Genomic DNA, 16460 nt, shown 5'->3' with positions numbered 1-16460 from the left:
AGGAGAACAGAGCAGAGATGTACCTGTAACTAAGGAGGGATGACAAGATGAAGAGAAAAGAGCTGTACCTGTAACTAAGGAGGGATGACAAGATGAACAGAACAGAGCAGAGATGTACCTGTAACTAAGGAGGGATGACGAGGAGAACAGAACAGAGATGTACCTGTAACTAAGGAGGGATGACAAGATGAACAGAACAGAGATGTACCTGTAACTAAGGAGGGATGACAAGATGAAGAGAAAAGAGCTGTTCCTGTAACTAAGGAGGGATGACAAGATGAACAGAACAGAGCTGTACCTGTAACTAAGGAGGGATGACAAGATGAACAGAACAGAGATGTACCTGTAACTAAGGAGGGATGACAAGATGAAGAGAAAAGAGCTGTTCCTGTAACTAAGGAGGGATGACAAGATGAACAGAACAGAGCTGTACCTGTAACTAAGGAGGGATGACAAGATGAACAGAACAGAGCAGAGATGTACCTGTAACTAAGGAGGGATGACAAGATGAACAGAACAGAGATGTACCTGTAACTAAGGAGGGATGACAAGATGAACAGAACAGAGCAGAGATGTACCTGTAACTAAGGAGGGATGACAAGATGAAGAGAACAGAGATGTACCTGTAACTAAGGAGGGATGACAAGATGAACAGAACAGAGCTGTACCTGTAACTAAGGAGGGATGACGAGGAGAACAGAACAGAGCTGTACCTGTAACTAAGGAGGGATGACGAGGAGAACAGAACAGAGCTGTACCTGTAACTAAGGAGGGATGACAAGATGAAGAGAAAAGAGCTGTTCCTGTAACTAAGGAGGGATGACAAGATGAACAGAACAGAGCTGTACCTGTAACTAAGGAGGGATGACAAGATGAACAGAGCAGAGATGTACCTGTAACTAAGGAGGGATGACAAGATGAACAGAATAGAGATGTACCTGTAACTAAGGAGGGATGACAAGATGAACAGAATAGAGATGTACCGGTAACTAAGGAGGGATGACAAGATGAACAGAATAGAGATGTACCGGTAACTAAGGAGGGATGACAAGATGAACAGAACAGAGATGTACCGGTAACTAAGGAGGGATGACGAGGAGAACAGAACAGAACACAGATGTACCTGTAACTAAGGAGGGATGACAAGATGAAGAGAAAAGAGATGTACCTGTAACTAAGGAGGGATGACAAGATGAACAGAACAGAGCTGTACCTGTAACTAAGGAGGGATGACGAGGAGAACAGAACAGAACAGAGATGTACCTGTAACTAAGGAGGGATGACAAGATGAACAGAACAGAGATGTACCTGTAACTAAGGAGGGATGACAAGATGAAGAGAACAGAGATGTACCTGTAACTAAGGAGGGATGACGAGGAGAACAGAGCAGAGATGTACCTGTAACTAAGGAGGGATGACGAGGAGAACAGAACAGAACAGAGATGTACCTGTAACTAAGGAGGGATGACGAGGAGAACAGAACAGAGCTGTACCTGTAACTAAGGAGGGATGACAAGATGAAGAGAACAGAGCTGTACCTGTAACTAAGGAGGGATGACAAGATGAACAGAGCAGAGATGTACCTGTAACTAAGGAGGGATGACAAGATGAACAGAGCAGAGATGTACCTGTAACTAAGGAGGGATGACAAGATGAACAGAACGGAGCTGTACCTGTAACTAAGGAGGGATGACGAGGAGAACAGAACAGAACAGAGATGTACCTGTAACTAAGGAGGGATGACAAGATGAACAGAACAGAACAGAGATGTACCTGTAACTAAGGAGGGATGACAAGATGAACAGAACAGAACAGAGATGTACCTGTAACTAAGGAGGGATGACAAGATGAACAGAATAGAACAGAGATGTACCTGTAACTAAGGAGGGATGACAAGATGAACAGAACAGAGATGTACCTGTAACTAAGGAGGGATGACAAGATGAAGAGAACAGAGCAGAGATGTACCTGTAACTAAGGAGGGATGACAAGATGAACAGAGCAGAGATGTACCTGTAACTAAGGAGGGATGACAAGATGAACAGAACAGAGCTGTACCTGTAACTAAGGAGGGGAGACAAGATGAACAGAGCAGAGATGTACCTGTAACTAAGGAGGGATGACAAGATGAACAGAGCAGAGATGTACCTGTAACTAAGGAGGGATGACAAGATGAACAGAGCAGAGATGTACCTGTAACTAAGGAGGGATGACAAGATGAACAGAACAGAGCTGTACCTGTAACCAAGGAGCACACTGCTGGCACGTTGGGCCTGGTTCTAGACAGACAGGTACGTTTGGCCTGGTTCTAGACAGACAGGTACGTTTGGCCTGCCTCTAGACAGACAGGTGCGTTTGGCCTGCCTCTAGACAGACAGGTGCGTTATTGCCTGCCTCTAGACAGACAGGTGCGTTTGGCCTGCCTCTAGACAGACAGGTGAGATTGGCCTGCCTCTAGACAGACAGGTACGTTTGGCCTGCCTCTAGACAGACAGGTACGTTTGGCCTGCCTCTAGACAGACAGGTACGTTTGGCCTGCCTCTAGACAGACAGGTGAGATTGGCCTGCCTCTAGACAGACAGGTACGTTTGGCCTGCCTCTAGACAGACATGTACGTTTGGCCTGCCTCTAGACAGACAGGTACGTTTGGCCTGCCTCTAGACAGACAGGTACGTTTGGCCTGCCTCTAGACAGACAGGTACGTTTGGCCTGCTTCTAGACAGACAGGTACGTTTGGCCTGCCTCTAGACAGACAGGTGCGTTTGGCCTGCCTCTAGACAGACAGGTGCGTTTGGCCTGCCTCTAGACAGACAGGTACGTTTGGCCTGCCTCTAGACAGACAGGTGCGTTTGGCCTGCCTCTAGACAGACAGGTGCGTTTGGCCTGCCTCTAGACAGACAGGTGAGATTGGCCTGCCTCTAGACAGACAGGTGAGATAGGCCTGCCTCTAGACAGACAGGTGAGATTGGCCTGCCTCTAGACAGACAGGTGAGATTGGCCTGCCTCTAGACAGACAGGTACTTTTGGCCTGCCTCTAGACAGACAGGTGAGATTGGCCTGCCTCTAGACAGACAGGTGAGATTGGCCTGCATCTAGACAGACAGGTGAGATTGGCCTGCCTCTAGACAGACAGGTGCGTTTGGCCTGCCTCTAGACAGACATGTACGTTTGGCCTGCCTCTAGACAGACAGGTACGTTTGGCCTGCCTCTAGACAGACAGGTACGTTTGTCCTGCTTCTAGACAGACAGGTACGTTTGGCCTGCCTCTAGACAGACAGGTGCGTTTGGCCTGCCTCTAGACAGACAGGTGCGTTTGGCCTGCCTCTAGACAGACAGGTACGTTTGGCCTGCCTCTAGACAGACAGGTGCGTTTGGCCTGCCTCTAGACAGACAGGTGAGATTGGCCTGCCTCTAGACAGACAGGTACGTTTGGCCTGCCTCTAGACAGACAGGTGAGATTGGCCTGCCTCTAGACAGACAGGTGAGATTGGCCTGCCTCTAGACAGACAGGTGAGATTGGCCTGCCTCTAGACAGACAGGTGCGTGTGGCCTGCCTCTAGACAGACAGGTGCGTTTGGCCTGCCTCTAGACAGACAGGTGAGATTGGCCTGCCTCTAGACAGACAGGTGAGATTGGCCTGCCTCTAGACAGACAGGTACGTTTGGCCTGCCTCTAGACAGACAGGTGCGTTTGGCCTGCCTCTAGACAGACAGGTGCGTTTGGCCTGCCTCTAGACAGACAGGTGCGTTTGGCCTGCCTCTAGACAGACAGGTGAGATTGGCCTGTCTCTAGACAGACAGGTACGTTTGGCCTGCCTCTAGACAGACAGGTGAGATTAGCCTGCCTCTAGACAGACAGGTGCGTTTGGCCTGCCTCTATACAGACAGGTGAGATTGGCCTGCCTCTAGACAGACAGGTCGTTTGGCCTGCCTCTAGACAGACAGGTGAGATTGGCCTGCCTCTAGACAGACAGGTGCGTTTGGCCTGCCTCTAGACAGACAGGTTAGATTGGCCTGTCTCTAGACAGACAGGTACGTTTGGCCTGCCTCTAGACAGACAGGTGCGTTTGGCCTGCCTCTAGACAGACAGGTGCGTTTGGCCTGCCTCTAGACAGACAGGTGAGATTGGCCTGCCTCTAGACAGACAGGTACGTTTGGCCTGCCTCTAGACAGACATGTACGTTTGGCCTGCCTCTAGACAGACAGGTACGTTTGGCCTGCCTCTAGACAGACAGGTACGTTTGGCCTGCCTCTAGACAGACAGGTACGTTTGGCCTGCTTCTAGACAGACAGGTACGTTTGGCCTGCCTCTAGACAGACAGGTGCGTTTGGCCTGCCTCTAGACAGACAGGTGCGTTTGGCCTGCCTCTAGACAGACAGGTACGTTTGGCCTGCCTCTAGACAGACAGGTGCGTTTGGCCTGCCTCTAGACAGACAGGTGCGTTTGGCCTGCCTCTAGACAGACAGGTGAGATTGGCCTGCCTCTAGACAGACAGGTAAGATAGGCCTGCCTCTAGACAGACAGGTGAGATTGGCCTGCCTCTAGACAGACAGGTGAGATTGGCCTGCCTCTAGACAGACAGGTACTTTTGGCCTGCCTCTAGACAGACAGGTGAGATTGGCATGCCTCTAGACAGACAGGTACGTTTGGCCTGCCTCTAGACAGACAGGTGAGATTGGCCTGCCTCTAGACAGACAGGTGAGATTGGCCTGCCTCTAGACAGACAGGTGAGATTGGCCTGCATCTAGACAGACAGGTGAGATTGGCCTGCCTCTAGACAGACAGGTGCGTTTGGCCTGCCTCTAGACAGACATGTACGTTTGGCCTGCCTCTAGACAGACAGGTGCGTTTGGCCTGCCTCTAGACAGACATGTACGTTTGGCCTGCCTCTAGACAGACAGGTGATATTGGCCTGCATCTAGACAGACAGGTGAGATTGGCCTGCCTCTAGACAGACAGGTGAGATTGGCCTGCCTCTAGACAGACAGGTACGTTTGGCCTGCCTCTAGACAGACATGTACGTTTGTCCTGCTTCTAGACAGACAGGTACGTTTGGCCTGCCTCTAGACAGACAGGTACGTTTGGCCTGCCTCTAGACAGACAGGTGAGATTGGCCTGCATCTAGACAGACAGGTGAGATTGGCCTGCCTCTAGACAGACAGGTGAGATTGGCCTGCCTCTAGACAGACAGGTACGTTTGGCCTGCCTCTAGACAGACAGGTGAGATTGGCCTGCCTCTAGACAGACAGGTGAGATTGGCCTGCCTCTAGACAGACAGGTGAGATTGGCCTGCCTCTAGACAGACAGGTGCGTGTGGCCTGCCTCTAGACAGACAGGTGCGTTTGGCCTGCCTCTAGACAGACAGGTGAGATTGGCCTGCCTCTAGACAGACAGGTGAGATTGGCCTGCCTCTAGACAGACAGGTACGTTTGGCCTGCCTCTAGACAGACAGGTACGTTTGGCCTGCCTCTAGACAGACAGGTGAGATTGGCCTGCCTCTAGACAGACAGGTGAGATTGGCCTGCCTCTAGACAGACAGGTGAGATTGGCCTGCCTCTAGACAGACAGGTGCGTGTGGCCTGCCTCTAGACAGACAGGTGCGTTTGGCCTGCCTCTAGACAGACAGGTGAGATTGGCCTGCCTCTAGACAGACAGGTGAGATTGGCCTGCCTCTAGACAGACAGGTGAGATTGGCCTGCTTCTAGACAGACAGGTGCGTTTGGCCTGCCTCTAGACAGACAGGTGAGATTGGCCTGCCTCTAGACAGACAGGTGAGATTGGCCTGCCTCTAGACAGACAGGTACGTTTGGCCTGCCTCTAGACAGACAGATGAGATTGGCCTGTCTCTAGACAGACAGGTGCGTTTGGCCTGCCTCTAGACAGACAGGTGAGATTGGCCTGCCTCTAGACAGACAGGTACGTTTGGCCTGCCTCTAGACAGACAGGTGAGATTGGCCTGCCTCTAGACAGACAGGTACGTTTGGCCTGCCTCTAGACAGACAGGTGAGATTGGCCTGCCTCTAGACAGACAGGTACGTTTGTTCTGCCTCTAGACAGACAGGTGAGATTGGCCTGCCTCTAGACAGACAGGTACGTTTGGCCTGCCTCTAGACAGACAGGTGCGTTTGGCCTGTCTCTAGACAGACAGGTACGTTTGGCCTGCTTCTAGACAGACAGGTGCGTTTGGCCTGCCTCTAGACAGACAGGTGAGATTGGCCTGCCTCTAGACAGACAGGTGAGATTGGCCTGCTTCTAGACAGACAGGTGCGTTTGGCCTGCCTCTAGACAGACAGGTGAGATTGGCCTGCCTCTAGACAGACAGGTGAGATTGGCCTGCCTCTAGACAGACAGGTACGTTTGGCCTGCCTCTAGACAGACAGATGAGATTGGCCTGTCTCTAGACAGACAGGTGCGTTTGGCCTGCCTCTAGACAGACAGGTGAGATTGGCCTGCCTCTAGACAGACAGGTACGTTTGGCCTGCCTCTAGACAGACAGGTGAGATTGGCCTGCCTCTAGACAGACAGGTACGTTTGGCCTGCCTCTAGACAGACAGGTGAGATTGGCCTGCCTCTAGACAGACAGGTACGTTTGTTCTGCCTCTAGACAGACAGGTGAGATTGGCCTGCCTCTAGACAGACAGGTACGTTTGGCCTGCCTCTAGACAGACAGGTGCGTTTGGCCTGCCTCTAGACAGACAGGTGAGATTGGCCTGCCTCTAGACAGACAGGTACGTTTGGCCTGCCTCTAGACAGACAGGTGAGATTGGCCTGCCTCTAGACAGACAGGTGAGATTGGCCTGCCTCTAGACAGACAGGTGAGATTGGCCTGCCTCTAGACAGACAGGTGAGATTGGCCTGCCTCTAGACAGACAGGTGCGTGTGGCCTGCCTCTAGACAGACAGGTGCGTTTGGCCTGCCTCTAGACAGACAGGTGAGATTGGCCTGCCTCTAGACAGACAGGTGAGATTGGCCTGCCTCTAGACAGACAGGTACGTTTGGCCTGCCTCTAGACAGACAGGTGCGTTTGGCCTGCCTCTAGACAGACAGGTGCGTTTGGCCTGCCTCTAGACAGACAGGTGCGTTTGGCCTGCCTCTAGACAGACAGGTGAGATTGGCCTGTCTCTAGACAGACAGGTACGTTTGGCCTGCCTCTAGACAGACAGGTGAGATTAGCCTGCCTCTAGACAGACAGGTGCGTTTGGCCTGCCTCTATACAGACAGGTGAGATTGGCCTGCCTCTAGACAGACAGGTGCGTTTGGCCTGCCTCTAGACAGACAGGTGAGATTGGCCTGCCTCTAGACAGACAGGTGCGTTTGGCCTGCCTCTAGACAGACAGGTGAGATTGGCCTGTCTCTAGACAGACAGGTACGTTTGGCCTGCCTCTAGACAGACAGGTGCGTTTGGCCTGCCTCTAGACAGACAGGTGCGTTTGGCCTGCCTCTAGACAGACAGGTGAGATTGGCCTGCCTCTAGACAGACAGGTACGTTTGGCCTGCCTCTAGACAGACATGTACGTTTGGCCTGCCTCTAGACAGACAGGTACGTTTGGCCTGCCTCTAGACAGACAGGTACGTTTGGCCTGCCTCTAGACAGACAGGTACGTTTGGCCTGCTTCTAGACAGACAGGTACGTTTGGCCTGCCTCTAGACAGACAGGTGCGTTTGGCCTGCCTCTAGACAGACAGGTGCGTTTGGCCTGCCTCTAGACAGACAGGTACGTTTGGCCTGCCTCTAGACAGACAGGTGCGTTTGGCCTGCCTCTAGACAGACAGGTGCGTTTGGCCTGCCTCTAGACAGACAGGTGAGATTGGCCTGCCTCTAGACAGACAGGTAAGATAGGCCTTCCTCTAGACAGACAGGTGAGATTGGCCTGCCTCTAGACAGACAGGTGAGATTGGCCTGCCTCTAGACAGACAGGTACTTTTGGCCTGCCTCTAGACAGACAGGTGAGATTGGCATGCCTCTAGACAGACAGGTACGTTTGGCCTGCCTCTAGACAGACAGGTGAGATTGGCCTGCCTCTAGACAGACAGGTGAGATTGGCCTGCCTCTAGACAGACAGGTGAGATTGGCCTGCATCTAGACAGACAGGTGAGATTGGCCTGCCTCTAGACAGACAGGTGCGTTTGGCCTGCCTCTAGACAGACATGTACGTTTGGCCTGCCTCTAGACAGACAGGTGCGTTTGGCCTGCCTCTAGACAGACATGTACGTTTGGCCTGCCTCTAGACAGACAGGTGATATTGGCCTGCATCTAGACAGACAGGTGAGATTGGCCTGCCTCTAGACAGACAGGTGAGATTGGCCTGCCTCTAGACAGACAGGTACGTTTGGCCTGCCTCTAGACAGACATGTACGTTTGTCCTGCTTCTAGACAGACAGGTACGTTTGGCCTGCCTCTAGACAGACAGGTACGTTTGGCCTGCCTCTAGACAGACAGGTGAGATTGGCCTGCATCTAGACAGACAGGTGAGATTGGCCTGCCTCTAGACAGACAGGTGAGATTGGCCTGCCTCTAGACAGACAGGTACGTTTGGCCTGCCTCTAGACAGACAGGTGAGATTGGCCTGCCTCTAGACAGACAGGTGAGATTGGCCTGCCTCTAGACAGACAGGTGAGATTGGCCTGCCTCTAGACAGACAGGTGCGTGTGGCCTGCCTCTAGACAGACAGGTGCGTTTGGCCTGCCTCTAGACAGACAGGTGAGATTGGCCTGCCTCTAGACAGACAGGTGAGATTGGCCTGCCTCTAGACAGACAGGTACGTTTGGCCTGCCTCTAGACAGACAGGTGCGTTTGGCCTGCCTCTAGACAGACAGGTGCGTTTGGCCTGCCTCTAGACAGACAGGTGAGATTGGCCTGCCTCTAGACAGACAGGTGCGTTTGGCCTGCCTCTAGACAGACAGGTGAGATTGGCCTGCCTCTAGACAGACAGGTGAGATTGGCCTGCCTCTAGACAGACAGGTGAGATTGGCCTGCCTCTAGACAGACAGGTGCGTTTGGCCTGCCTCTAGACAGACAGGTGCGTTTGGCCTGCCTCTAGACAGACAGGTACGTTTGGCCTGCCTCTAGACAGACAGGTGCGTTTGGCCTGCCTCTAGACAGACAGGTGAGATTGGCCTGCCTCTAGACAGACAGGTACGTTTGGCCTGCCTCTAGACAGACAGGTGAGATTGGCCTGCCTCTAGACAGACAGGTGAGATTGGCCTGCCTCTAGACAGACAGGTGAGATTGGCCTGCCTCTAGACAGACAGGTGCGTGTGGCCTGCCTCTAGACAGACAGGTGCGTTTGGCCTGCCTCTAGACAGACAGGTGAGATTGGCCTGCCTCTAGACAGACAGGTGAGATTGGCCTGCCTCTAGACAGACAGGTGAGATTGGCCTGCCTCTAGACAGACAGGTACGTTTGGCCTGCCTCTAGACAGACAGGTGCGTTTGGCCTGCCTCTAGAAAGACAGGTGCGTTTGGCCTGCCTCTAGACAGACAGGTGCGTTTGGCCTGCCTCTAGACAGACAGGTGAGATTGGCCTGTCTCTAGACAGACAGGTACGTTTGGCCTGCTTCTAGACAGACAGGTGCGTTTGGCCTGCCTCTAGACAGACAGGTGAGATTGGCCTGCCTCTAGACAGACAGGTGAGATTGGCCTGCTTCTAGACAGACAGGTGCGTTTGGCCTGCCTCTAGACAGACAGGTGAGATTGGCCTGCCTCTAGACAGACAGGTGAGATTGGCCTGCCTCTAGACAGACAGGTACGTTTGGCCTGCCTCTAGACAGACAGATGAGATTGGCCTGTCTCTAGACAGACAGGTGCGTTTGGCCTGCCTCTAGACAGACAGGTGAGATTGGCCTGCCTCTAGACAGACAGGTACGTTTGGCCTGCCTCTAGACAGACAGGTGAGATTGGCCTGCCTCTAGACAGACAGGTACGTTTGGCCTGCCTCTAGACAGACAGGTGAGATTGGCCTGCCTCTAGACAGACAGGTACGTTTGTTCTGCCTCTAGACAGACAGGTGAGATTGGCCTGCCTCTAGACAGACAGGTGAGATTGGCCTGCCTCTAGACAGACAGGTGAGATTGGCCTGCCTCTAGACAGACAGGTGCGTTTGGCCTGCTTCTAGACAGACAGGTGAGATTGGCCTGCCTCTAGACAGACAGGTGAGATTGGCCTGCTTCTAGACAGACAGGTGAGATTGGCCTGCCTCTAGACAGACAGGTGAGATTGGCCTGCCTCTAGACAGACAGGTGAGATTGGCCTGCTTCTAGACAGACAGGTGAGATTGGCCTGCCTCTAGACAGACAGGTGCGTTTGGCCTGCCTCTAGACAGACAGGTGAGATTGGCCTGCCTCTAGACAGACAGGTACGTTTGTTCTGCCTCTAGACAGACAGGTGAGATTGGCCTGCCTCTAGACAGACAGGTGAGATTGTTCTGCCTCTAGACAGACAGGTGAGATTGGCCTGCTTCTAGACAGACAGGTGCGTTTGGCCTGCTTCTAGACAGACAGGTGCGTTTGGCCTGCTTCTAGACAGACAGGTGCGTTTGGCCTGCCTCTAGACAGACAGGTGTAAGGACGGCAGGTAGGCTAGCTAGCACACTGATACTTTAAAAATATATATTTTTTATGTAACCTTTATTTAAACTAGGCAAGTCAGTTAAGACCAAATTCATATTCACAATGCCGGCCTACACCGGCCAAACCCGGACAACGCTGGGCCAATTGTGCACAGCCCTATGGTTCCTCCCAATCATGGGCAGTTGTGATACAGCCTGTAATGGAACCAGGGTGTCTGTAGTGACGCCTCTAGCACTGAGATGCAGCACCTCAGACCGCTGAACACCTCGGGAGGCCTTCAGGGAAAGATATGGCTTCAACAGTAACTGATACACAGTAACAGGATGTTGCCTTGTGAGAACAACACGTCTCTGTATCACGTACAAATAAAGTTCCATTGAATCTGAACAATGGGATTATGAGCCATCTTGCTGAATCACTCAATAATGAGCCGTATGATAAAATAGGCCTACTGTGGAAGCTTCCATATCACTAGGTTCCAGTAGGCTGTAGTGGTCCACTCTAAACGTATCAACAGAATATAAGTGAATTGAATAGAACAGCTCCTATCCTACTAGGCTGTAGTGGTCCCTTCTAAAAGTATGAACAGAACGGAATAGAACAGAATAGAATAGAAGCTTCCATCCCACTAGGCTGTACGTGTCCATTCTAAACCTTTTATCTAAAGACTTAGGAGAGGTGAAATACATCTCAGCTCAGCTCTACAGGGACAGGATTTACCTGCAGTGGGTGGGCTATTTCAGAGTAAAGTACGACTCCATTGAGAATGAAATCCATTCCATTCTACAGTGCCTTGTTGTGCGTCTCTCTCTGTGAAGAGTTAACCAATACACTCTTCTCTTCAAGGATAGGGGACGACATTAAAGCCATAGTGGGGGTGTGTGTGTGTGTGTGTGTGTGTGTGTGTGTGTGTGTGTGTGTGTGTGTGTGTGTGTGTGTGTGTGTGTGTGTGTGTGTGTGTGTGTGTGTGTGTGTGTGTGTGTGTGTGTGTGTGTGTGTGTGTCTCTCATCCAGGAGAAGAGAGGACACATTAAAGCCATAATGGGGGGGAGGTGTGTGTGTGTGTGTGTGTGTGTGTGTGTGTGTGTGTGTGTGTGTGTGTGTGTGTGTGTGTGTGTGTGTGTGTGTGTGTGTGTGTGTGTGTGTGTGTGTGTGTGTGTGTGTGTGTGTGTGTGTGTGTGTCATCCAGGAGAAGAGAGGACACATTAAAGCCATAGTGGGGGGAGGGGGGTGTGTGTGTGTGTGTGTGTGTGTGTGTGTGTGTGTGTGTGTGTGTGTGTGTGTGTGTGTGTGTGTGTGTGTGTGTGTGTGTGTGTGTGTGTGTGTGTGTGTGTGTGTGTGTGTGTGTGTGTGTGTGTGTGTGTGCGTGCGTGCGTGCGTGCGTGTGTGTGTGTGTGTGTGTGTGTGTGTCTCATCCAGGAGAAGAGAGGACACATTAAAGCCATAATGGGGGGGAGGTGTGTGTGTGTGTGTGTGTGTGTGTGTGTGTGTGTGTGTGTGTGTGTGTGCGTGCGTGCGTGCGTGCGTGCGTGCGTGCGTGCGTGCGTGTGTGTCATCCAGGAGAAGAGAGGGCACATTAAAGCTATGATTCCCAGTGCTGTCCTACTGCATCTCAAGTCTATAAATAGACACATGCAGCAAAATGAACTGGTGGAGCTACTGACTGGAAAAAGTCAAGGGGTCTGAATACTTGCCGAATGCACGGTAATTTCAGCAAAGAGGAAGAGGTGAAGCGAGAGGTCTCACTCTCGCCAAAATCTGTCCAGTGTAAAACCAGTACGTTTCTATGGGAATAATATGCAGACCTAAGCTTTTCACCTGCCTTCCTGCCTTTGGAATGAAGATTTTTAGGGTGAAGAGATGAACATCTCATCATTATAAACAGATCTCTGGTTTCAGCCTCTAGTGAATTGGAAAGGAAAGTTGTCGGGCGAACAGTCCACTGTTAGGATGCAGGATTGCCCTGAAGTAAATTGATGTTTCGCCCAAATTATATAAATCACTCCTGTCTAAAAAAAAAATGGATTCTAAATACTTCACCAGGGAGCATGACTTAATAAGGATCATTAGCTTTGAGATATCAGCTGATGTACGAAGGGCTATATAAATACATTTGATTTGATTTAGCTTCTTTATTAACAAACAAACAAAACATTGCTGTGGATTGTTTTAAATCAAAGTGTGTTTGGGAAGCCAGCAGTTTGGGTAGTGAGTGTGGGAACACGTCTAGCTGATAGAGTTGCGTCTGTCAGTGAAAAGCGTCAGAAATATGTGTGAAGATAAATGTGTCTTAAGAATAATTTAAAATGTTGCATCAAGAACGGGGTGGGGGGGGGGGGGTATGGTGTGTCTCCAGAATGCATAAATATGTAGGAAAGTGCCCATTTTGTCAACATCTTTTTTCCGTTTAACTCTTCACTCCCCACTTACACAACTTGTTTTTTCATCGCCTCACACAAGTCAACAAAGTATATATTTTTTTTGTAAACCTCCATTGCGAATGATAATTCCTCAGTATTTAAAAATAAAATAATCTTTCCAACGCTCCCTGCCTCAAAAATCACTAAGCCTCAGTGTGAAAGAGCAAAATATCATGATCCCATATTCCCAGTGGAAACATCGTATTTAAAAAAAAAACTGCTTTCTGTCCCGAGCTCACTAGCGCAGGAAACTTTTAGGGCCTGGAATAGGCTAGTTGCTACAATGTTGCAAGTTCGTTGGCGACAGTTTCCAGGCAGACCCTGTGATGATTTAATACAATGTTGAACTTCACTAGCAAAAGCTCAAGTCAAGACAGATTTTTTTTTTTAAACGGAGGCAGACAGACAGACAGACGGAGAAAATAGATGAATTTGATTGAAATAACTATTTTCTACTGTTTTTATTACTCAGTTTTAGGCATATGTATCTTACTTAGTTGATGATGGAAATTATCGGTCTACTGATGCATTGGCCTATAGGCTATCTCTGAGTTCTATGGAAATTATAGGTCTACTGCTTCATTGACCTATAGACTATCTCTGTTCTATGGACATTATAGGTCTACTGCTTCATTGGCCTATAGGCTATCTCTGAGTTCTATGGACATTATAGGTCTACTGCTTCATTGGCCTATAGACTATGTCTGAGTTCTATGCTCTCATGTATTTAGCCGCCAATGGATCACAGTGTATCAATCTGTCCATATGACAGAGGCTAGTGCTCTCGCCGTAGTTCATTTGAAATTGTAGTTCCAGCGAAACAACAGGGCCGGTCTACGGGGCCGTCCAACTGATCTGTTCCCGGCGCCGGGTCTGGCCTACTCAAACACCCGGCTCAAACAGAGGGATGATATGTTAGCTAGCTGGCCATGGCTATCTAACACTGGAACTCATCCAAGTCAAGGTAAGCTCTTCGTTTTATTCATTTATTACCACCGTCAGTGTAACTGCTAAACTGCTTTCTGACTGTACACTGTACTGCATGATTGCAGCGGATTTACTAACGCATTAGTTCTATTTGCTATGTTGACTATGATGTTAGCTAATATGGTGACAACAATGTAGGCTGTGTGTAGAGGTTAGCAGTTATGATATGAAAGTTTGACTTGGAAAGGGTTTTTTGCCTGGTCACAGACAGCTGATGTGTTGTGCACTGAAGTTCACAAGCGAAGGGAAAAGGTGAGAGGAGGAGAGCACGTAGATGCAAAAAGGAATTATATAATGAGAAAAGTGATCGTGCTGTTTGTATGTGGCTGCTATGAAAGTGAACTGTGTTTGCGCGGGATCAGGGGTGTATTTATTTTGCCGATTCTTCTGAAAAATGTTTCTTAAAGAGAAGCGAATGGAATGAAACTGGGATAAACATACCTGAATTTGTCCAATAGAAACGCTTGTTTGCAAATCAAATCAAAATCTAATTTTATTGGTCACATACACATGGTTAGCAGATGTTAATGCGAGTGTAGCGAAATAATTGTGCTTCTAGTTCCGACTATACAGTAATTGGACTAATGATTACACCCTAGATCAGCTAGATGCAAGCAAGAGTGTGCAAGGTGGTAATGAACGTGTCACTGTCTGTCACCTTGGTTACTAAAAATGATCTTGACCTGTGAACCTACTTTCTAAAGTTTCATAGACTAGGTTATAGCACCCTCATGATGGGTATTGGGAACATTTGAGTCTCATGTAGTAGACCAAACCTATCGATGTTACATTGAACTGGGTGAATGGAATGTGAAAGAGAGTCATCCAATGTGCTGTAATAGAAATAAGGCCGTGCTCATTAAAAAATGATTGTCCTCCCTCATCTTAAACAGCACCGACCGCCACTAGTGATGTACCAATACTGGACCAGTCGCAGGTGAATGTACTATTAATGTAGCCTACTTGTTATTTGAAAGGACAAGGAGGGAGAACGTTTTGTTTTGTATGTATTTTTTCCCCATTTCTGAGGGTAGCCCTGGTAGGACATAGACTATGGATGGTCGATGATATTACAGCTTACTTTACTGTGCATGATTATTTCTGAATCCTGCCCCTCTCCTTTAACCTTCTGCATGTATTTGTCCTTGTTAAAACCAACCAACCGCCCCTGCGATCACGTTCAAGTCCCCTTCACATTCTAATGAAGATTTAACAGTCATAAAGATTTAACGATCAACTACAAAATGTATTTTGTGGACACAGACTAGTCTAAATGTTTATCGGGATGTTTAATTTTAAAGTAGTAGTGTTTATATTAAACACGGAAACCATCAAAGATATGGTTTATTGACCGTTTATAACAAATGTCTCGCATGGGTGAAATATTATTCCGTTCTAATTTCATTAAATTTAAAGCCTTTATTCTGTCATTCTATTCACTACACTGACTGGGTATGAACATAAATAATTCAATAAAAGATATAAGAGGGTTCCATTTTCTACTATGCGTTTAAATTTCATGTGGATAATATAAGTCAATATTCACTGCAATGATTTGACGAGCAAAATTCCAATCCTGAGCAACGATATGATTTAAAGCTCAATCATTGTGTCTCCAGTCAAAAACCCGCATGAAGCCATGATGTCCCGGTATTCCTATCGAGCGGCAGGCGTGCACTTCACATTCTTACCGTTCTGTGAGGAGACCAAATGCAGCATCAGCACTCCAATGAACGCCACCGAGACCGACATCATTTCTGCTCTTCTTTTTCCAGCTAGCATCGACTCCGGTGGACGATTGTTGATGCCGGTAGCGGGGAAAGTGGGTGGGGTGGCCTGAATGATTGTGTGAGTGGACCGGGTTACCGGGTAGATACCGAACTGATGGAAGAGAGCGGCCCCGTCTAATTCTCCAATCAGGTCACGCAAAAACAGCGGCGCGCTCGCTCACCAGAAGGGTGCTGACGCCACCTGTGCAGTGCCCGGTGCGCGGTGATGAAATGGTCAGTGCCTAACCTTAACCCCTGCTCTTACCCTCGCCTTAACAATAACCCTTACCATTTTACATTTCAACTGCAATAGGGGGATAGAGATCCCAGATGGAACAATTTAATCATGGGCTGTGCTAAACAACTACCTTTCTCATCCACCATGGGAAATCCCGCGAGATCACATCTTGTAGGCTGCCCACATACAATTCATATATAAATATTTGCCGTCTACATTGTGCCAAATTACCTTCCGTAGGAAGGAAGGATGGAGAGAAGGAAGGAAGGGGAAAACTCATGAATATCCATGAGTCTTGACATATAACCCGTCGGGTGATTGGTTGAGCCTTCTTGAGTGCATGAAGTCACTCTGAGCCCTTACCAAAACATAAAACATGGCGGACAATTTCTCTCGCTTTGGATCTGAAACCAGTAGTAACAATCAACTTCAATCAGTTATTATTAGTAACAATTGAAATACGAATCTGACATTACGGC

At 49.3% G+C, this 16460-nt stretch overlaps 1 protein-coding gene across 3 annotated transcripts in view; it reads right to left on the bottom strand.

The window, feature by feature from the left end:
• LOC129854925 (neuroplastin-like) overlaps positions 1–16146 on the bottom strand; it is a 66794-nt gene extending 50648 nt beyond the window's left edge. For 2 of the 3 annotated variants that reach the window (XM_055922106.1, XM_055922107.1), the window contains exon 1: positions 15666–16145. In XM_055922106.1, the coding sequence (XP_055778081.1) occupies positions 15666–15756 (91 nt within the window). In that variant the 5' untranslated portion in view covers positions 15757–16145. Of the gene's footprint in view, positions 1–15665 lie in introns of all 3 variants that reach the window. The other variant, XM_055922108.1, reaches the window with a different exon arrangement.
• Positions 16147–16460: the final 314 nt, after the last annotated feature.

This window comes from Salvelinus fontinalis, chromosome 5 (assembly GCF_029448725.1).
Source record: "Salvelinus fontinalis isolate EN_2023a chromosome 5, ASM2944872v1, whole genome shotgun sequence".
NCBI classification, from domain to species: Eukaryota; Metazoa; Chordata; class Actinopteri; order Salmoniformes; family Salmonidae; genus Salvelinus; species Salvelinus fontinalis.
Note: the sequence above shows the minus strand (reverse complement) of the source record. Positions and strands in the feature narration are given on the sequence as shown.